The sequence below is a fragment of the Euprymna scolopes genome, chromosome 10 (genome assembly GCF_053919585.1).
Source record: "Euprymna scolopes isolate OS-2025 chromosome 10, ASM5391958v1, whole genome shotgun sequence".
Classification (NCBI taxonomy): Eukaryota; Metazoa; Mollusca; class Cephalopoda; order Sepiida; family Sepiolidae; genus Euprymna; species Euprymna scolopes.
Window position 1 is genome coordinate 136548925 of NC_136491.1, and position 23123 is coordinate 136572047.

Genomic DNA, 23123 nt, shown 5'->3' on the forward strand with positions numbered 1-23123 from the left:
CTCAGTGTGGGTGATGCTAATAATATGATTGCAAATTACTTAAGACTTCTATTCACTAATGGAACAAGAACATGTTACTTCGATGGATTATATAAAGCATTCCTGGTTAAAATTCTGTGCAGATTCCAGAGATTGAGAGAAAGACTCCAAAGATTAAGAGAATGACTTCAGAGACTAAGAGAATGACTTTTGTTTAGTGGTTACATCCACCAAAACATTGTGAGAATAACACTCAAGATGAGTCTGAATAATACACTTACGATGGTGTCTTAAAATTCCATAAATGATTTAAATTTTAATTTAAACCAAAACTTATTTGAATGTTTGGACTTTTTAGTGTATCGATTTCTGTAAATCACAGACAATAAACTGCTTAGACAGTAAAAATGGACAATAGTTATAACCCATAAATTCAGAATGAGTGCTTTACATCAAACTTTTAAAATAAAAGTGATATTGTCGTGATTAATTCCTAACTGTGCATCGAACGAATACCATAATACTTAGTTCCCTATATCTTATCATATGAAAAAATGGAACAGACATGAACAGATTAAGAGAAATATAATAGATTTCTTTAATTTTAATAATTCATTAATTATCATATCTTTTTTCTTGTAGCTTATGATTGTCCGATGCAAAAAGGCATTTATGACTACATCACTCATATCGCAGGCAGTACAGTCCAAGCGGCTCATTGTCTTACAGACAAAACACGACCCTGCCAAATCGCTATCAATTGGTTTGGTGGATGGCATCATGCTCAAAAGTAAGAAATCCTGAAAAAGTTTGCAGAACAAATTCCCGAATTGTTTTTAAAATAGATTTCTTTTATATGATTCTTTCTTTTTTAGGGGCTAGGGTTTCAAATTAGTAAGTTTTCCTGTTAATTTGCTGTAAAAAAAAAATGTCTATGCAAGTCCATAACTCTTCCTGCTATGCAAAAATAAAAATATCAAAAAATAAACAAAAATATCAAAAAATAAACAAAAATATTTATGGTATAGGAGGTGCCTTCAATAAGTTTCCAGACTTTTTTGTATGCACACTGTTATTGATAGTACACACACATGAAACTTTAGTTCGCTTCGAAGTAATCTTCTCCTGCTGCAATGCACTTATTGTACCATTCCAACAGCTTCTGGAAGGCCCCAAGTCCTCCTGTGTGAGAGTGTCAATGACCTTCATTACAGCCTCTTTCATCTCCTCAATTGTCTAAGAACGACAGCCTCTAAGAGCTTAAGGAACAACCAAAAGTCACGGAGCAAGGTCTGGACTATATGGAGGGTAAGGAACTGTCTTGATGCCCATCTTGATCAAATAGTCTGTGACAAGGATGGAGTTGTGGACTTGTGCATTTGTGTAAATCCTCTGCATCTTCAGTCCCTCCTGAATAATTGTGTATACAGTGCCCCAGTCCCACACTGACATCAAACTGTGCATTAATTGTGTCTATAGACACATGACTGTCCTTATCCATGAAATTCTTTATTTGATGTTTTGACTTCCTTGCTCCTCCAACATCATTCCTTACAGACCCCCCCCCTTCACTGAATCTCTTATGTCACTCAAAAAGATGGTCCAAAAGCAGTCTGAAACATTCCATACATTTCTGTGCCATTTTTATCAAGTTTTAAAATGAAATTTATTGCATATTGTTATTCTGGAGTGTCCTCATGTTCAGATTGCATCTTTGAAATTCATTAACTGCAACAATCAAGTTTTAGTAGGATGTATTCCAATACCTGCTGTAACTGTTCATTTGAACCCGAAATCATAAAAATTGGTCAGTTATCTCATAAGATATATAGCCATAACATACTGAATTTTCAAGAGTCTATGGTAATTTTAAATGCCTGTACAAAAATAGTCTGGAAATTTATTGAAGGTACCTCGTCCGTACCCATATAATATTCTACACTAAAAATTATGTAAATTGATCAAATGATTAAGAAAAGGAAACCAAATTTTATTGCTAAACTACAAAGATCTTTTGATGTCATTTTGCAGAACAAGGGAGATAATTTCAAGTAATTCAAACTTTTGAGAGATTTTAAAAAGATATTCTTAACTTGGGGTAGGGGCTGATATTGGAAAAACTCAAATTTGCTTAAAAATGATTTTATTTAAAAATAAAACTTCTTGATCAATTTAGATGATTTTTGGTTTCGGTTTCAGCTAATGGCACTCCAATAATCTATTTTTTAAAAGTAATTTTATCAAAAATTCTTCATAAGTCTTGATTTCGGTTTCGATTTAAGCTGATGGCACCTTTGTAATCTATTTTTTTTATAAATAATTTTATCAAGAATTCTTAAGTTTTGGTTTCGTTTTCGATTATAGCTGAAGAAACTAAAGTTATATATATATTCATAAGTTTGGGATTCGGTTTTGATTCAAGCTGATGAACCCAAGGATATATTTTTTATTTTTGAAATCACAACTTTATAATATATAAAAATCGATAGAACATTAACTCTATAATAATATATAGGAAATCTGCAAGAATTAAAATATCATATTTAAGCATATCTTATGACCTGGCTATGCCGGTCGTTCCTGCTAGCTTGGATAAATATTTTTGCAGTTTTAACAAAATAGCTACAATAATCTCAGAGCATCTTCATTTACACTGAATATCTACAGAATGCCAACATCAATATATTACATATGAATGAGTCCCCTGCGGAATTTCCACAGGTCCTGCTAGTAAATATTTATTTTGATTTGTGTCTATCTTCATTTTAAAAAGATGAAACTACAACATATAATTGATGACAAACATTTCTTATAAAAATGTTTAAATTGTTTTACTGTAGAGATAAAGCTGCTGGATTCTGTTATGTCAACGACTGCGTGTTGGGAATTCTCGAATTGCGGAAGGATTATGATCGAGTCCTTTATGTTGATCTGGATTTACATCATGGAGACGGTAATTATTTAAAAATTTATTTTTTTATTTTATATTTTATTAAGTATGTAATAAAACAAATTAATTTTTTTTTTTTTTGTGGAAATCGCTCCAGACAAGGTGTAAAGCCACTTGATGTAAAGAGCTAACAAGAATGAAAGATGATTAGGAGATACCTACTGGCCTTAGTTTTGAAAATACCAAGCTGTAGGCAGGAGGAAAACGTCAGCAAGATGAGAGTCCCACAAGCTTGTAGTTTTGGGGAAAGAAGCTACTAGAATATGAAGCTGTTTTACAATGGAGTATCAAAACAGCAAATTGATGAAGACCACTAGATCAACAAGTCAAACGAGCTGGAACAAAAGAAGCAGGGAATAAATCGAACAGTTTTGAAAAAATATATGCCATAATAGTATTTATAGAAAAGATTCAGACTAGCAATATCATGTCTGTGAGAGAGAGATTGCAGAGAAGAAAGGGTGGGGTCTATCAAATTAAAGATATATTTCCGCACTATCAAGAACCCTCAAATTGTTGTAACCTAATAACTAGCATTCATAATGACATACGCTGTTAGATGATATGGTAACACATAATGACATACCCTGTTAGATGATTTGGTAACACATAATGACATACCCTGTTAGATGATTTGGTAACACAATAACCAATCAGCTTACAGGGCACATTGGTTTCTCCGGACACTAAAGATCTACTAAAAACTCCTTTGGGAATCACACCAATCAACAATGAGTAAAGATGCCTCCTTATCTTTGTCTTTATCCATTGGATTCCTGAGTATTGACTATCTTCACCCGAAGATAAGTAGAATAAAACGACAGTTCCATTCAAATATTTAAAATAACTTTGAGTCATTTTCATTGTCGTGTAAATAAAAAGAAATAAGAGAGAAGAATGTTAGTAAATGAATATGTTCATAAGTATGATCATGGTTGGGGTATTCATGCTGAGTTGGTTGGACCGGTTCTTTCTAACAAGTTCACTGAACACTGTTTGACCAGGCACAATGATTCAAGGTTGCTTCCATTATAAGTGCAAGCCATTTGTAGTTCCAACGATGGACCCCCTTAAAAGAGGGGGCCCAAAATCAGTACAACATCCCACTTCACTGTTCTGAGTCAGGTTTTAAGTTAACCACTGCAATGTTTCTTCCAGCCTGATAGTGGAGCTAGATCGATGACTTCACGGATGAAATCATCTGGGTGTTGATGAAGGGCGTAGCTGAAGCAACGGAGGCATCTGGTAAAAAGAGATTTTTGGAGGGAGTGGATCCTGCAAACTGTACTGTCAGAGAAAAACTGTTGCCAGTGGACATGGAGGATATGATGGTCAAATATCCTCAGTTTGCATAGGTCACCTGCCCACGTAGTCCAAGTCTTGCAGCCATACAGGAGAATAGTGTGGACAAGGGCCTGGGTGTTCAGCCTTATTTCTTTTCAAAACAAGAGCCATGATCAAAGTCAACAGAAGGCGATATGAGCATTGTTGATGCAGTTGAGAATGTCTTCCTCTCCTTGGCCTGTTGTGGTGATGATGGAACCAAGATTGCAACAGGTCAAGGGGAGGAAGATATTCTCAACCTCATGAGTATGGACGAAGAAAAAAAGTTAGAGTTTATGATGTTAAGTAAATGTCCGATTATTAGAGAAGATTTCATATATGATAGGTAGGATGAATGTCCTGTTTGTAAAGGAAGGAAACAAAATCATGGATGAGACTGTTTTTATGTACGCAAGTGTTGAAGTCAGGCTGTATCTATATAGGCACGGTGTGTGTCACATTAAGTTTACATGCGGCTGTATCCAGGATATTGTTGACACCAGAGCCTATGAGTTTAGCAGAAAGGTTACAGGTCAAGATAAATTTGTTGTCATTCCAAGCAATGTGGATGAGTTGCTGTTAGTCCCATCTTGTGAGTAAGAAAGAAGTAAACAGTGAACTATCCCATGCTTGGCTGACATGAGAAATGGCTTCTGATTATGGAAGCTAGAAAGGAAATTAAATGCTTACACCAGTCAGCACTGAGCTTAGAAATCTGTATATATATAAAACTCACTATATCTGTTTGTCTCCATTTTTTTTTTTTTTTCAAACTGTATCTTCTCTGAGATGCAAGGTTACAAAGTGACACAAGGCAGGTCAAATGATTGCATTTTTTGTGGACTATTGACTATTGTTTTATATATATATATATATATATATATATATATATATAAGGCCAGTAAAAATAGTTGCTAAAGGGTCAAAATTGAAAAAATTGAACTTGGTAGGCATAAGTCAACTTAAAGTGCTTTTGTACACATGTGTAAATATACGTTTATACATTAAAAGTTGGTTCATTTTTAACTATTTATCTGTCTGACAATAGCCCAAATAGCAATGAATAAGACTGGAATGCTAAATGTTTTGGTTTCAATTCTAACTGATGGCGCCCAAGTTATTTTTTTTTTTTACTTTTGAAATAACCACACCATATTGGGTACAATATAATAATCAGTAGAGAATTGGCTCTATAACAATATATACAAAATCTGCATAAATTAAAATATCACATTTAAATGTATTTTATGACCAGGCAACATCGGATGATCTACTAGTTAAATAAATAAATTCAAAATCATTAACCACCAAGCGCTGTTGCTGTTGTCTGTGTAACTGCTGCTACTGATGTACTGCTTGTAGACTTTTGGTACTATTTTTCCTAACTTGCCTACCTATACCTAATGATATACATTGTAGCGACTGAATTGCAAAGTGATTCCTATTAACACTAAAAGCAAATGCCTTAAATTGCTTACCTCCTTTCTTTCCCTGCTTCATTTGGATTTGCTTTCTTCCCCACTTCCTAAAGCAAGTAAGTTTTTACAGGAATGTACAAACTCAAAATATTTTCCAACCAATGAAAATCGTTTCAAGTTCCAAGAAGTAACACATCTATGCAAAAGTAGTAAGCCAGTGTGAGCTTAGAAAATCATATAAGACTTGGCCAATAAAATCAGTTTCCTTTAGACTTAACCCTTATCCTTGAATGGCCTTCTGGCCCTGTTAAGTGGTGACTCCCATGTAAAAAGAAAAACAACTTCACCAGCTGCACCTGCACAGAAGAATCCAAGAACATCTGCTCGCACCCCGACCCCATGTCGTTGGACTAAGGGAAGTGAAAAGAACTCAGCAACTCATGTACCAGCCTTAATCAATTTGCACACATCTATACATGCACTAACAAGAACAAGGTAAACCAACACACATACACAATGCCATGTTGCTAAATGCACACATATATTACTTACATACGCATATTTACATTTTGACTTGTGACTCACTCAACTTTCTTTAACCCTACATGTGTTTGTATTATAAACATGCTCATGATTAAAAGTAATTTTTATATTCTTATCTCTTGTATAAAAATATTTTGTTATAAAATTTTTTTTACCCGTGGTGACCTTTCTATTCTCTTTATGTTTCATTTATTTCCATTTTTTTTATGCATGCCCATATATATACAAGGCCTGTCTAAAAAGTATCCGACATTAGGCTAGAAAAAATATTTCACATACCTGATGGGTTTGGACTCTAATCCCCTTCAAAATAGACCCCTTGTGCTTGCCCACACTTAGCTCACCAATTGTTTAATTGCTGGAAACACTTCTGGAAGTCTTCTTTTGGAATGATGTTCATCTCCACCATCACGTTCTGCATTATCTCTTCCCTACTCTCAAAACGGGATCCTTTCAGTAGCATTTTCGATTTTGGAAACAACTAGAAGTAGCAAGGAGCCATGTCTGGAGAATAGGGAGATTGGCGAACGACTGGAATTCCATATTTGGCAAAAAAATGTTGTATCAAATGGGATGAATGTGCAGGGGCGTTGTTGTCGTGCAGTTGCCAACTTTTCGCAGTCTACATGCCTGGTCTTTTGCGCCAAACTGTGTCACAGAGACGTCAGAGAACATCTTGATGTTACTCCTTTGTAACTGTGTGTTTTTCTGGTGTGTATTCATGATGCACAATTCCACGGATATCAAAAAGATAGTCAGCATCACCTTGATTTTGCTTCGTCCTTGTCGCGTTTTTTCAGCCTTGGAGATTCGGGATGCTTCCATTGCGACGACTGTCTTTTTGTTTCTGGGTCTTACCCGTACACCCATGACTCAACTCCAGTTATCACGACTTCTGCTCGTTTCCAAAATTGAATACACCACTGAAAGAATCTCGTTTTGAGAGTAGAGAAGAGATATTGCGGAACGCGACGGCAGAGATGAACACCATTCCAAAAGAAGGCTCTCAGAGGTGTTTCCAACAATGGAAGAACTGGTGGGCTAAGTGTGTGCAAACACAAGGCACCTACTTTGAAAGGGATTAGAGTTCAAATCCCATCAGGTATGTGAAATATTTTTTCTGGCCTAAGGTCGGATACTTTTTAGACAGGCCTCGTATATATATCTTTCATTTTCTTCCTTAGCTATAACATAACTTTCATACCGAATTCATATTAAATGTTGATGTGGTTTTTTAAACTATTCAAAGATGCTACCATTATCCTAAAATCTCTCTAAAAAGACTAGGGACCATGCCACAAGGTCACATTGTCTGTTTAGAAAAGATGTTTGTGTGTGTATTACATTTTCATAGTTATAAATAATATAAGAATTAGTCTCAAAAGTTTATTCTAAGACCAACCTTTAAATATCCTTTGACTTGTTCATTTACTTTATAATCAAAGGACATAGATAACAGATAAAAAGAAAGAACATGATTGAATAAACAAAACTTTTTTTATTCTTCCATTTGCAAAATTGTCATCCCGCCAGGGGCAGACAACTCCACATTCCTCAAATAGGAATTACTTCCTTTGGCTTGCACCAAATATGAACATAAAAAAAACTCAGAAATAAAATTAATTTATGTGATTGCATTTATTTTTGTAATTGAAAGAAATATAAACAAAACATTTTAGACTTTGAAAATATCGAATACAGGAATTTTAAAGTTATTCTTAAAGTCGCTCCTATGTCAAGTAACATGAGCTTGAACATGAATACTTTGCGTATTGTTTTGACATTTTTATGATAATAATGCTTGTTAAAGTTTCATGAGTGTGAGACCTATTCAGAATCAGACCACCTACTGATGAGACGATCACCAAAGTGTAGATTACTGACCACCAAACAAAGATATTTGGTGGACAAGTCGAGCATAGACTGAAGTTTATTGGCATTGAATACGGTTCGATTGCAAAAAGGATGGTGAAATATATATGGCTGATATTTTCTTTCTTTTCTGGTTGGGAGTGTTTCTTGTAACTGAAACCATAAAAATATTTCATGAAATTTCTAATTATGGTGGATATTTCATATATTTCTTCTCAATTTGTCAATTTACTGATTTTCATTTTGCTAATTTTTCACTGTAAACATCTGACCATAACTTTAGGATGAATTAAGTGTAAGGGAGATAATTCTCTCTGTACACACAAAATATAATTTAAAGATTTGGACAAATACATAAAAAAACATTGCCAAAGCTGCTGCAAACAAGATCTACTGTGTTATAAAAATACTCACACCTGACAGTATCCTATATCTCTAAAAAGTCACTATTCACCCATGAATAGAATATTGTTGCCACCTTTGGGACGATGCATCAATCAACTCTATTAGACAAGATCCAAAAAAGAGTCCAATATAATAAATCTTGCACTAACAACCAAGCTCCAACCCCTGTCCCATCACTGTAATGTTGTATTCTGTGGTTGTTTTACAAGTACTTTTATGATATGTGCTCTTATGAGCTAAGAACACTGACGGTCCCTTGACATAAATACCCTTGATTAACCCCACAAGCTGTAAAATCACGTCACCTTCACTGTAGAGATCCTCCCCATGCTGGAGAGCCTTCTACTCTGAAAGTTCCCGCCCTCAAACTGCTACACCTTGTAATTCCTTCTCTGTATCCTGCTTCTCTGATTGTACTAACATGTAGAAATTTAAATGTAATGTGAACAGATCTCTCACTGCTCATCTCCCTACTTAGGGTGTCCATATAGATGTGGTCATCGGTAATTCTCAGTAGCTTCTTACGTCTCAGTAACAATTTGCCTTGTGTGGTTTAAATATGAGTTGCTGTTACAGATTAATTGCACTCTTTCACTGCCAACCATCATGCAGTACCTCCTGTGAGTAGCTAATCTTTATAAAAAAAAAAAAGAAAGAAAAAAATTCAGACAACCAAGATAAACAACAAGGAATCAATCAAGTCAATAAACCAAAATTTGTGAATTCATAAGAATTTTTGTTATCTCATCTTCATCATTGCGTTAGTCCCAAGCTAAGGTGAAGTTCACTGTAATAGATTTTTATCTCTACTTGGTATAATCACATGTTTGGTCCAGATGAACGCCAGTTTTATGGAGATCATTGTACAAGGCATCTGATAGCAATTAACCATTATGAAATTAACTTAAAATACATCATAAAAAAACTTACTAATATCCGCGTAAACACATGAATAATAACCAACAGATTACCTTTACCTGTTTATTGAGAGATAATTTGTTCATACGGTTGCGTTGGATCTAGACGGATGTGATAATCAGCAAACAGACAGAATGACAGGGAGCCGTGTGTATCTTCTTTTGAAATACCCAAGGCAATATCAAATATCCAGTTATTTTTAGGAATTGTGATCACTGACAGTGATGTCATACCATATTACATTTACCTATAACATGTTAGCGTCCATGCTATTTGACATCTTGATGTTCTTAAAACGGTTGTTAAGCACTGGATAGATAAAGAATGCAATGTAAGACCATATGTGTTGTGATTAGTTTCGAGCTACTATAATCAATAAACCATAATTTATAAATTTATATGCATTAAATTTTGCATTACTTTATATTCTTTGTTGAATTAGTCCTGAGCTATGGAGAGGTCTGCAATGATAGGTATTTGTTTCCACTCGATACGATCACAAGCTTGGTCCGAGTGAATTATCAAGGCATCTGCTCTTCTCATAATCAGCATTCCTCGTGTTCACTTTGCAAAGATTTTTAATTTAAAAGCGAGTTTCGTAACAGTTTCACCCTCAACATATCCAAACCATTTTGCATTAATAATAGATACAAATATAAAGTTTTTTTTATATGTTCTTATTCACCCTAAACAAAACATGTTGCCATTTGAACAGAAGGAGCTACTATTTGTCTACAAGGGTATTATGTAGGGAGTTGAGAAACGAGATGTCTGTTCGCATTACATTTAAATTTCAACATGTTAGTGCAGTCAAGAAAATAGGAAATTCCAAAGTCTAGCAATTTAAAGGAAGAAGCTATCAGAATAGAAGGCTCTCTGCCCTATCAGGAAATTATTTTGTGTCTGTATCTCTCGGATTGGGCAATTAGAAGGGAGCAATGGGTCCCCAGTAGTGAATCATGAACTTTCAGGTTGGGAAGTTTATCTCGATTTTACATTTTGGGGTCATTGGATATTCATATTATTGGTTTAAATGTTACTATGTAATTTATAAGTGTGTATTAAATTTTGTTGAAAGTTGGCATCATGTTTAATGAGAGTTGACGGCGGGCAAGTGATTAATGACGTGGACTGACGATATGGGTGACCTAAGTTTGAATACATTTCGTTCCATAAAAAATTACTCTGACTTAGAATGGTGGCAACCTTTGGTTCCTCTCATAATTCCGATGCCTTTCTAAAAAGAATTGTGACTTGAATAATGTTTGGGAAACCAATGCCAATAATGGAATCTTTGGATTCATACGATGTGTTGAAAATTATCAATGTAGATATAGGTTTTAATCTGTGAAAAGTGTAAGAATTGTTTCCCTCGGACTCTATGAAAGATTAGTTCCCTTGCTTTATGCTTTGATGACTTGTATTTTAGGTAATCTTCTATATATATAAAAGCGAAAATGTGTGTATGTATGTTCGCTTTTTGTGTATGTCCAAGAAAGGCTTTTCTCAGAGAAGAGGTCGGTCAGCTCACAATTTAAAACTTTTTATATCACATATAATATCTACGAGTTAACAACAGAGGTCGCCTGTCTATTTAATTTGCTCGACTTTGAAAAGATAAATATTCGACATTTTTCGCTCGCCGCATGTGGATTAGGCTTTTTCGTATAATAAAAGCGACACTAATTCTGGCGGTATTTTTATCCGGTTGCAATCGCCGAAAATGTCCGAAAGCAATCAGTTTTGATTAATGTGGAAATTTTCCTTATATCAGACAATTGCTATTCAATTTGGACAATCCCCTTGTTATGGGGAGTTGGTTCCCCCCCCCCCAATATCTTGGAAAATAAAAATTTAAAAAAGCGTTCCCGCAGTAAATAAAATACTGTCCCACAGTCAAAGTTGACCTCATTAAGTCATTAAAACGTGCACCTGCCAATTCTAAATAGTTAAATAAATTCAAACATGTTTCCGTTAGTATTTCGTGGTGGCCCAATGGTTAACGTCGCACGTTTTTTTTTTTCACACTTTAATTTCCAACTTCGCCTCAAGGATTCAGGTTAAATCCTCATACTTACCTACCAAAACTTTTTATTTTATTTTACCTCCCCCCCCCCCCCGACACAAACACCCGGGTGTTTTGATTTACCCAAAATCACACACACCTCCAAACACCCGGGCAACGCTGGGTACCCCCCGCTAGTCTGTATATAAACAAGGAGTATACCTGTTTTCTCTCTTTGTGTTAAAATGTAAATAAAAGACAGACGTCTTCTTCTGTCTGTGTGTTAAACGAAAAACATGGTTACGTATTAATTTCGTTTTTGTTGACGCTGGTGCCTTCCTTAAAACAAACAAGGTATGTTTTTAATTCTTAATTCTAATGTTCATAATTAACCATCAAAGGTTATGGGCCCAGCATCAACATAGTGACAATAGCATGGTATCATCATGTTTAATAATGTTTTGTTTTTTTAACTTTCAGGTGTGGAAGATGCATTTGCTGCCACTTCAAAAGTATTTACCGTTTCATTTCATAAGTTTTCTGCCGGATTTTATCCAGGTAACATCCTCCATAAATCTTGGATTCATTTATGAAAACTTGTTAATGGAAAGAATTAAAGAGACAAACTGTGAAAATTATATTATTTGAATTCTTCAGATTACTATTCTCACAATGTTTTGATTGATGTAAACATTGACCTTCTTCAGGTGAATATTAGTGCAGAATAGAATGATCAGAAAACAATACTACGGCTTTATTTTAAAACTTTTATTGAAAAAATCAATTCGGGTAACTTGATTATGTAGTAGAGCTGACATCTATTCAATGTGGCCACCTTCAGCCTCAATCACCGCCTTGAAATGGGTCCTGAACTGGGAGCATGCCTTTTCTACAATTGGCGGGAGCTTTGCGGATGGCAATGATTAGGCTGACTTTGGTGTTGTGGGAAGTCATGTTGGTGACGTTTTTGATATATGATCAAACAAAATAGTCCAGCGGGTTCAGGTCGGGAGCTAGTGAGAGAAGGGTACAAAGTCGTAGCACTCCTTCTAAAGCCAAGCCTGGGTCTCATTAAACTTGTGGACTAGCACTGAGTCCTACTGCCACACCCAGGGTCTGCCAGCAGCCACCTGATTACACCAGGGGATCACCACAATCAACACATCCAAGTACACTTTTGGTATTGATTTTCAAGCCAACTTTGAAAATGTGAGGTGGCACTTGAAACCACACCAGTGCCCTCAAGCATTGAACTGTCCAGATTTGTATTTCGTGGGTGATGGCAATGGTCCTGTTGTCATAACTTGGATCGGTAGAGAGCATGAGTTGTACAACGGCTCATCTCCAATCTTGCTCGTTGAACATTGTGTCATTTTCAGTCATGATAAAAGACTCATATCATTCTTGGGATTTGTACACAACTTACCAAGTAGTAGATGGTCTGCAATAAAAAAAAGAAAACCGGTTTTCATCAAACAGAAATGGAATCATGTCCTCTTTTCTATGGTAACAATTTTATCGTTCCACCCTGTAAACTCAGAAATCCGTATGGAATTTCAAACCGCAGCTTTTGTCTAGAATTTCCCCGATATTAAAAAAAACAAAAAAAGAAAGAAAAATCTTTATGATGCATATATCTGTGACAAAACAAAAATATCATATACCAAAACTCACATAAGTTGATCAAGTAGTTTTATTTTTAAATAAAAAATAAAATTTTATCAATATTCAAGAAGTGACTGTCTTGCCACGAATTTTGAAAATAAATCTCAAAAACAAAGGAGATAGCTCAACAATAATTTAGGTGTTTCTATATTATAATAATGAAAAGAATATTGAATTTCATGTAAAACAAATGGTACCTACATAATTGTCATGTCTCAAATAGTAACATATCCAAAAATTATGGAAACCGATAAGGTAGAAAAATAATTATTAATGAAAATCAGTTTTCAATAAAGTTTATAGAAGGAATAAGTTTTGTCTGACATTTTGAATTGTGCTCATTATTTCTCCTGTTAACTTATATCTTTTTTAATAAGCATATGATAATTTTGCTTCCTTTTACAAATTTTCTTTTTTCATTAATACTTATTTTTCTACCTTATTGTTTTTTTTTAATTTTTGGATATGTTACTATTTGAGACCTGACAATTACGTATGTATCATTTGTTTCACTTGAAATTCAATATATTTTTCATTTGTATAATAGAGAAGCAACATAACTCATATTTATTAGATTTATGTTGTAATGCCTAAAATTTTCTATTAATTGCTTAAAAATGATTTTCTTATTAAAAACTAGCCGGGGTGCTCATAAAAAGCTGAAACCCGTAGCGCGAAGGAGGAGAAGGTGAAAAAAAAGTTTAGCTGATGTGTCCACCGCAAAACCAAAATAAAAATGGCTTTGCATCCAGGAATTCAAAGTTTCTTCTTTACATCTTCTTCTAAAACCCTCTTGCTTCCAGACGGTGCCAAGGTTCGGTCTGAACCTCTCTGTGTCCCTGGTCGGACTCTCGTCTGACTCTCCGACTCTCTCTCTAACTAACTCTTACTTCAAACTCTTTCCTATATTGAGAAATCACATGTATGTCTGGCCAATGTAACTATAATTCACGTGTCATCAATATGCGCGATTTGCACGTTTTTTGAAACATTCTGATGACCAGGAAATTTCCCATTTTCCTTTGTTGTTCTACAAAGGAATTTAACTTACTTATCTAATTCATATAAACCATATTTTATTATTCATTCTACTTAACAATGTGCATAGTTTCCATCGAAATTTGTATTTATTAAATATTTTATCAGAATCAACAATTTACTGGACATTCCATTTAAAACCTATTGTTCTTTAAAACTTATCTCCAGGGTTCAATTCACGTTTTCTCTGATTTTATTTTCATTTACTAATTCTCTTTATTTTTACTTACATGAAAAAGGGGACAAGCATTTTTCATGTAACAATAATAAGATTTCTTTTTTTCTTTAAGGAACTGGTAAAGCAAACGACATTGGTTTTGGGAAAGGCCTCTATCATTGCGTAAATGTTCCTTTTATAGATGGACTCAAAGATTCAGAATTTGTTGCTTTCTTCAGAAGGTATGACAAAATGTTGCTTTCTATATATATATATATATATATATATATATATATATATACACTCGGGTTTTTTTATATTCAAAAGTAATGGACTAATGAATTCAACGAGGTTGTTAGATAGTGCTCAATAAAAAGAGCTGATAATACTTGTTTATAACAATAAACAAGTATATATATCTATATATATATATATATATATATATATATACACGCATGTCGATTTTTTGTTGATATTTTTTACAACAATAATACGGTTAATAGCGTCTCCAACCTTGAAGATTGTGGAAAATATTTTTCCTTAGAAAATCGCTCATATTTTTTGGACGTAAACAAATAAACAAATAAAATTTAAAAAAACAATAATCTACGAACATGTGTTTCCAGGTACACTGATGAGAGGTAGTACCTCAAAACACATGTTCGTAGATTACTGTTTTATAAGTAATATTATAAATAACTTATATATATAAGACACTTGTGAGTTTGTTCCCTATGAACTTTGAAATAATTAGGCTGTTTTTTTTTTTCAATTTCACATAAATTTACTTTGTGTCTGGGAATGTTCTTAGATAGGTTTTGTATCAGAATACTTCTAATAAGTTGATAATTGAAAAATATCCAACACACTTGTATAGCCTAATATTACAAGTGCATTTGAGAAGTTTTATGACTGCACAAGCAGAAAGGCCTGGCATATAAAATCAACAGTAAGTTCTGTGATAAGACAGGGGGCACATTCAAAATGAATGTTTCTGTTTAGAACACAATTGAACCATGATACTTGAGATTTGCATTTTAAATAAGTTAAAAAGAAAGGGAATAAAATATATTTTTAATTCTATTTCTTTCTTTTCATTTTCTTTTCATCTTGTTCACTTATTTAAATACTGTTGATTTATTTCATCCTCTTTTGATCAAGATCTGCTGTAAATTCCAACTTTCATTACGAACTTTACTTTTGTATAAAAACCATCCCCTGAAGAGCTCTCTAGTTATTTATAACTGGTGGACCGTAACATGCTCATGAATGTGTAGCAACACATAAATGCTTATGTAAAACAAATAAAACGTATATCTTGACCTACTTCGGCATTGAGCATTTGTGTATGAACCTTGTTAAAAATGCATTGATTGGTTTCCTTCTGGAAAATATTAACTGGCAATAATATATACATAGATATGAGTATCGGCTGAAGAAAATTTGATATGGGGATCTAAAACGGTTCCCTATTATCAGATTTGAAACCAATGGTACTGATGACTAATTTCATCTAAACTTTCTGAAAATAAAATATAAATAAATATATATATATAGAGAGAGCAGTAATGAACATGTAGATACAAGCGAAAACAAAAGGGACTTTGAATATAAACAAAAACGCTTGCATGTCATAAGGCTTACAGGGATGGGAGAAGATAGGAGTAAGCCATTCACAGCGTATCATACTATCTGCTTCTTTGTTTCTGTCTTTCTAAACATCACTTAGCATCCTGCATCATTTAGACACATTCAAGAATTTTATAACACTAGTAACAAAGTTTTTTTTTTCTGTTTTCCCTTTAACTAAAATTTAATTCAAAATGAAATATTTTCCAAAATTAATTCACTTTGCTGTTAAAAAATTATCACAAATGAAACAGAAAAAAAAAAAAAAAAATGATCATTTTTTTAATTACGTAAAAATAATAGTAAGAAATATCTTAGATGTACATGTTACGATTTTCTTCAGATAATCTGTATTGTTATTTTGTCCTTTTATTTCTTCAACAGAGTGTTGTCTAAAATTTTTCAAGTCTTTGCACCTGAAGCTATTGTATGTCAGTGTGGTGCAGATGGTATCACTGGTGACCCCATGAACTCTTTCAATCTCACGCCTCGTGGTCTGGCTGCCTGTGTACGCTATTTAAGCACCTTTAACTTGCCTTTATTACTTCTTGGTGGAGGTAAGTCTTGGGAAATCTTTGCAAATAAGTATTTTTAAATAAAATATATTTACTGTAAAGATAATAAAACCACTTATTTCATTGGTACAAATTTTTTCATTAATAAATTAGTCTTAGGGAAGACTTTGCATGGACTAATTAGACTTGAAGCACCCCAGAATCAGCAAATAACCAAAAGGATGCATATTGAGTTCACACCAGTTTATTTTTCTTTACTTCCAGTCAAAATAAACAAGACATGCACACTTTATAATAAGATAAATGGGTACTTATACAGAATACAGACTGCGTTATCCATCAGCATGAATCGATGAAAGGTGCTGAACAATTTCGTTGGCTAAGCATTTCAACACATTTTGGTGGTTTATGTAACCTGCCCGGAATATACCCACGATAATAGTCAATATTCTACATAAGTACTTTAATAAGAATTTTTGATTTCGCATTTATGTTTCTATGTTTGAGACAATCAAACTATTTTAGATCTATGCAAAGAGGTACAAAATTTTTACAACAAACTTAAGTTAAAACAGCGAAATAATTTTCATATTTGGTGTCATATTTCGGCTGGTGAATCTGTGTTCCATTTGAAGGTTCTTGATAAATTGCAGAAACGTATCTGTAATTTGATTGGCCCCAAACTTTCTTCTTCACTGCAACCTCCCTCTCACAGACGTGATGTTGCTAGTCTCAGTCTTTTCTACAAATATTATGGCATGTGTTCTCCAGAAACGTCTGATACTTTTGTTGCAGCTCGTTTGACTCGTTGGTCTAATAGTCTCCATTAATTCGTTGTTTTAAGACTTCATTCTAATACAGCTTCCTATTCCAGTAGCTTCTTTTTCCAAAAACTGCAAGGTTGTGGAACTCTCTTCCTGCTCACTGTTTTCTTTCAATCTACCAGCCTTGGTCTTTTCAAAACTTTCCTGTTTTTGCAATAATAAGCTTTCGTTCTTGTTAGCTCCTTACATCAAGCGGCTTCATGCCTTGTCTCTAGCAATTTCCATTAAAAAAAGAAATTTTCCAATTGGAAAATGGTGGATTGAGAATGTACAATTTTTTTGTGTTGGTCTTTTTCTTTTTGTTTTTAAAAAAAAAAATAGTTTCATCAGATCTTCTACTTGGTCATTTTTCATAATTTTTTGAATTTTTACTATCACGTAATTACATAATAGTGCTTTTACTTAAAGCAAGAGAGCCATTAAAACAATGATCTATTATTGTTGTTGCAGGAGGCTATAATTTTCAAAACACTGCCAAGACATGGACTCTTATCACTGCTGCAATTCTCGGGAGGCGGCTATCTGAAAATATCCCTGATCATAGAGTAAGTTTAACTGCCTTTTTAGAATGAGCAGTTATTATTTAGTTTTTTTTAATTTTGTTTGGACGATTGTCATAAGATTAAAAATTGTTGCATGTCCAAAATTTTCCCTATATTTAAAAAAAAAGAAAAAGAAAAATCTGTATGATGCATGTACCCATGAGGAACAGAAATATTATATTCAAAACGTTAAAACTACTTGATCAAATTACATGATTTTTAGAATATGTTATTTTTGTTTTGTCACAGGTACATACATCATACAGATTTTTAAAAATTGTTGTTTATTAATATAGAGGAAATTCCAGGCCAGACCCCAAAATTCTGTAAGTTTCAGATTGGAATCTTATAAATTTGTGTCATTGTGGGATTAATTTTTGTTATAAAAACAGAATTTATGCCATAGTTAAAATTATTTTTATTTTTATAACAAGATAACCACATGTTTAAATCTATATATATATACATTATTTTTTCTATTTTTTTTTTTTTATAAGGAAGTCACCATATATTAAGGCCTGAAGGCCACTTAAGGAGAATGGTTAATGAGTGTACTATGGTCACTGGACAAGTATAGTAATCATTAGTGGTCAAAATTGGGTAAAATTTGATTATTTAAGTGGACAGCTCAAGAACTTGTTTACATTAGACTTGAAGATGGTGATATTGTAGTCAGCTGAAAAGCAGATCAGCAGAACAGAGTTCCACAGGCAGGTAGTTCTAGGAAAGAAGCTCTGTTCATTGAATTTGCATTTAGATTCAGGCACAGTTAGGCAGTAGGGGAAATTATTAGAACTCTATTGATTTAACGTCACTTTTGCCTTGTTTATGGATCAGACATTTTCTGATATTACGCAAGTTCACTTTTCAGTTCTTGGTTCCATAGGTTAACTGTCTCTAAAGTCCACAGTGTCTGAAAAATAAAAGAAAAAAACTTTTTTTTCTTAGATATTTTTTGGTCCCCCGATTTATTGGAGAGGGACCTGTGTTTTCAGTGGCGTCCTTGCATCCGTTTGTGCATCCATTAGTCCGGACATTTGCCAAATAACCGTCCAGTAGTTTTTCCTGAAATTTTGCCACAAATTGTATTTTATTAAATAGATATGCACAGTAAAAATATTTATTTTGTAAAAATTTCTGTTGTGTCCCCAGGGGCTCAAAAGAGGTCAAAAATGCCCAAAATGGCAAAAAATGACATGTTTTGCTCCATAACTTTTGATCCATCCATTAAAATTTTCTGAAACTTGGGAAAAATGTGGAGGCCATTATTCTTAATATAAATCGAGTATAGGTGACCTTGGCAAAATTCTGGTTCGCGTCCCCGGTGACATTTAGTGCTAAAAACGCCCCTTTTTGTGACTCTTTTTTCATATTTCTCAACAAAAACTTGATATGTCTGACTATATAGTGGTTTTTCATGGTGGTCAACTGAAATATGTGTTTTAAGGCTTGAAACTGCACTGTTATCCGTTTACACTGGGATTCGGCATCCCCAGGGGCTCAAAAGAGGTAAAAAATGACACTATTTGCCCCATAGCGTTTGATCCATCCATTAGATTTTTCTGAAACTTGGCAAAAATGTGAAGGCAACGTTGGCCTTTCACACTTCTCACATTCATCATTTCTTCACTATTTTTTGTGGCGTCATCTCACATGCAGCACAAGAGGGGGACCACACACACGTGGCTTGTTCTTTGTTAAAAATCTTAGATTTTAACGGAAAAAAACATCATGCCAGTCCGTTTAAATTAAAATCAACTTATTTTATGCAGATTTGTTATTGTGTTAAAATTTTTTGTCGAGACTTAAAAAGAAATAGTTTATTTAATATTTGCTCTTAAGCCTGAAAAAAATTCCTAAATATTTTCCCCAAGTCTGAAAAAAAAAGGTGCTTGTTTAGATATAGTCAACAAATCGATTTTTTTAATTATATCATTTTAAGCAAAAACAATCTTACATACTTAATTGCCATGTCGAAAATAGTAATATATCCAAAAATTATGAAAATTCATCAAATAGAACAACTGTTATTGTGTTTTTAATGTCTATCACTATAGGCAACAAATATTGCAATATTGTAATCTAAAATATTTCTTTCAAAGTTATGTCCCCTGCTTTTAGCCTCCTACTGTCTAGTTCATAATGTCTAAGAAAAATTTGATTTTACTCAATTTTCCGTAAAAATTACTTGTAACCAGAAATAAATTTCTACTCAATGATTTTTCGTAATTTTTGGATATATTACTATTTTCGGCATGATAATTAAGTATGTAATATTGTTTTGCTTAAAACGACATATTTTTAAAAAATCGATTTCTTGACTATATCTTAACAATCACCAAAAAAAAAAGAAAATATATAGTATGGACCACTTAAAAGTAGCCCGATCTCTCTAATCTTTCTCTTAACAACCAACTGACACCACAAAACAAAATAAAATTCTTTTTCCAACAAGATGGTGCTACATGCCACACATCTCACAGATCATTGACACGAGTTCATGACATGTTTACGGAAGAGAGAACAATAACCAAAGGGTTATGGTCACTACGTTCCCCGGACTTGTCATCATGTGATTTTTATCTTTGGAGGAGTTTAAAAGAAAAACGTTTATGCAAATAATCCTCACAGTCTAGACTAACTGAAGGAGAACATTACCAATGCTATCAGGAGAATCACCAGAGAAGATCTACAGGCACCATCTGCAAATGTTAAACATGCCCAGAAATGCATAGATGTCAACGGGTAGCTCTTCCAGCATCTTTTATAACACTACAAGTAATTTAAACAAGGCTACAGGTAATTTAAACAATAAAAAAGGTTCTTCCTCTCTACTACATTTTCTGCGCTACTTTTAAGTGGGCTGCCCTGTAGAAAGAAAAACTTGTTAAAGATTTTTAATGGCAAAAAAAGAAAGTGTCATGCCAGTTCATCAAAATTAAAATCAATAGCTTTTTTTTTCCAGGCTTAAAAAAATCAAATTTATTTTTGTCAAATATCTTTTGGGTTTTTAGAATCAACAGTTGTCACAGTTTGCTTGAATGGTATCTCTAGAAAGGCAGCAGGAGCAATTGTCATACATTAATCGTACATAAGTGGCTAAATAGTGAAATCATTGTGTGCGATCTTGTTTAATCATTTGCTTTCATGTTTTACAAGATGTTTTATGTTTTTCTTTTTCATGTTTTACAGTTGCAAAAGAAACAAAAAAAGGAAAGAAATTCGACTTTTTTTAAAATTGAAATAAAAGGCATTTATTAAGCCACATGGTTAGGCCACATAGGTGTCTTACGCCGGCATGCGCATTTTTCTCTGTCCTTACCACGTGGTGCTTTTTTCTTCCTCCGCTGTGACGTCACCTAACACGCACCGGCTTCTTCATTTGCATACATGTCATGCGGCTCTGTAACGGATGTAAAAATTATCAAATATGTGGTCTGTTTTATCGTTATTTTCATGGCAAGTGCTTGTCTGAGCTCCAATCTATGGTCCCCCCCTTGCCAAATTTTCATGAGAAACACTCGTCTAGCTGAAAACACCATCAATAATTTCCCCCACTCTTTATCTGCGCCTAAACTTAAACCTAGATTCCATGAACAAAGCTTCTTTCTTAGAACTGCACGCCGTCCATGGAACTTTCTTCCGTTTGCCTGCTTTCCAGCTGACTACAATATGGTCATCTTCAAGTCCAACATAAACAAGTTCTTGTTGAGCCGTTCCCCTTAAGAAATCTGATTTACCAAATTTCCACTAATAAGGATTACTGCAATATTGTCCCATTGACTATGGTACACTCTTTAACCCTTATCCTCGAGTGGCCTCTGGGCTTTGATAAGTGGTGACTCCTATGTAAAAAAAAAAGTAGTTAATTCCAAAACTTTGGACAATTCTAATTTTTCTTGTAAAACAGGATGAACATTTCACATGATCATACCAACATGACTAATTTGTTTTAAGCATTTTTTGTAGGGGGGGGGGGGCTTAGCTTGGGAGAAGACAGGATTCATAGCATCACAGGAATATGTTAGGTAATTCTGCTACAGTGATTACTTGAAGAAAATTGGCAATAGAATACATTTTGTCAAACATGATTAATACTTAGTTGTTGTTTCGCGACGTTTCAGCCAACTATTCCTCTGGCCTTCGTCAGGTCCACGATGGGATAGGAACTCCGAATCTCCTAACTGCATTCTTAGCAATTACTGCCTTCCATAGTTGTTGTCATCTCACCACATTTTGGCCAAGTAAGCCTCTGGCCGGCTTTCGGTAGGATTGAAACTGCTATCTTCAGACAATTCTCACCTGGAACCGTAGAGATTCAACGTCTCTATTCACTGCGCCACGGGCACCGAAGGTCGATCAAGGTTGGATTTTTTTATCTTATAAATCCACGTTTATTTATTATCTGATCTGCCATAGTCGGGTCCGTACCGAATGGTATATATATTATTTTAATTGGAATTCATTATTTAGATGAGTATTATTTATTATGAACTATTATCCTCATCTTTCTTAGTTGTTGTTCCACATTTTGGCCAACTATTCCTCTGGCCTTCGTCAGGTGGTAACCGCGTTGGGATAGGAACTCCAAATCTCCTAACTGCATCCTTAGCAATTACTGCCTTTCATGTGTAATAATAGTATAGAGATTAGAAAGCCAAATAATGTGTTTTTATTTTTCCTCAAAATAAATTATTTATCTTAAAGAATACACAAGCTTTCAACTTTAACATCGTTATTTGGCTAATTTCTAATTTCTATACAATAATCCAAATATGAAACAATGTTTCAAAGTGCCAATATTTTATTTTATTTACCCATACCATGTAGCCACGTGTGGTACAAGACATTTAAGCCAACCATGATTAACATCTCTCTGATGGACTTTATATCTCCGACAGGAAAGATGATTTACAAAATGAAAAAATATGTCAAAGTCAAAAGTTTGTTCATATAAATAATTTATTTTAGAGAAAAACAAAAAAGAACACATCGTTATTTTGTGACACTATGTTCGACTGAGGCCGTTGAGTGCTGGGGAGGTAGGGAAAAACAAAGGATGACAAAAGAAAATGAAGTAGGTTTAGCGAGTAATAAAAGAACTTATTAATAAACAATGGATAGGAATTTGTTCTTAACGAAGACAAAGAGAAATAAGGGTAGAGTTTAATCAGGGTGTCACAAATGGCGATAGCAAAAGGACTGAACAATGGATAGGTATATATTTAGTTTTATGACATTGAGGAGTAGCAACAGTAGAAACAATTGACGAACGACAAAGTTGGACTTAAAGTTGAGGCAGATTGTGGCTTGGGCCAGATCGGGAAAACTTTGGGAGAT

The 23123-nt window shown here is 34.0% G+C and overlaps 1 protein-coding gene across 1 annotated transcript in view; it reads left to right on the plus strand.

Moving 5' to 3' along the window:
• Positions 1–23123, plus strand: part of LOC145286292 (histone deacetylase 8-like) — a 41904-nt gene that overhangs the window by 15431 nt on the left and 3350 nt on the right. Inside the window, exons 4-9 of the mRNA XM_080135152.1 lie at positions 622–769; positions 2820–2932; positions 11894–11971; positions 14407–14515; positions 16287–16459; positions 17692–17786. Of these exons, the coding sequence (XP_079991278.1) occupies positions 622–769; positions 2820–2932; positions 11894–11971; positions 14407–14515; positions 16287–16459; positions 17692–17786 (716 nt within the window). The remainder of the gene's footprint in view (positions 1–621; positions 770–2819; positions 2933–11893; positions 11972–14406; positions 14516–16286; positions 16460–17691; positions 17787–23123) is intronic.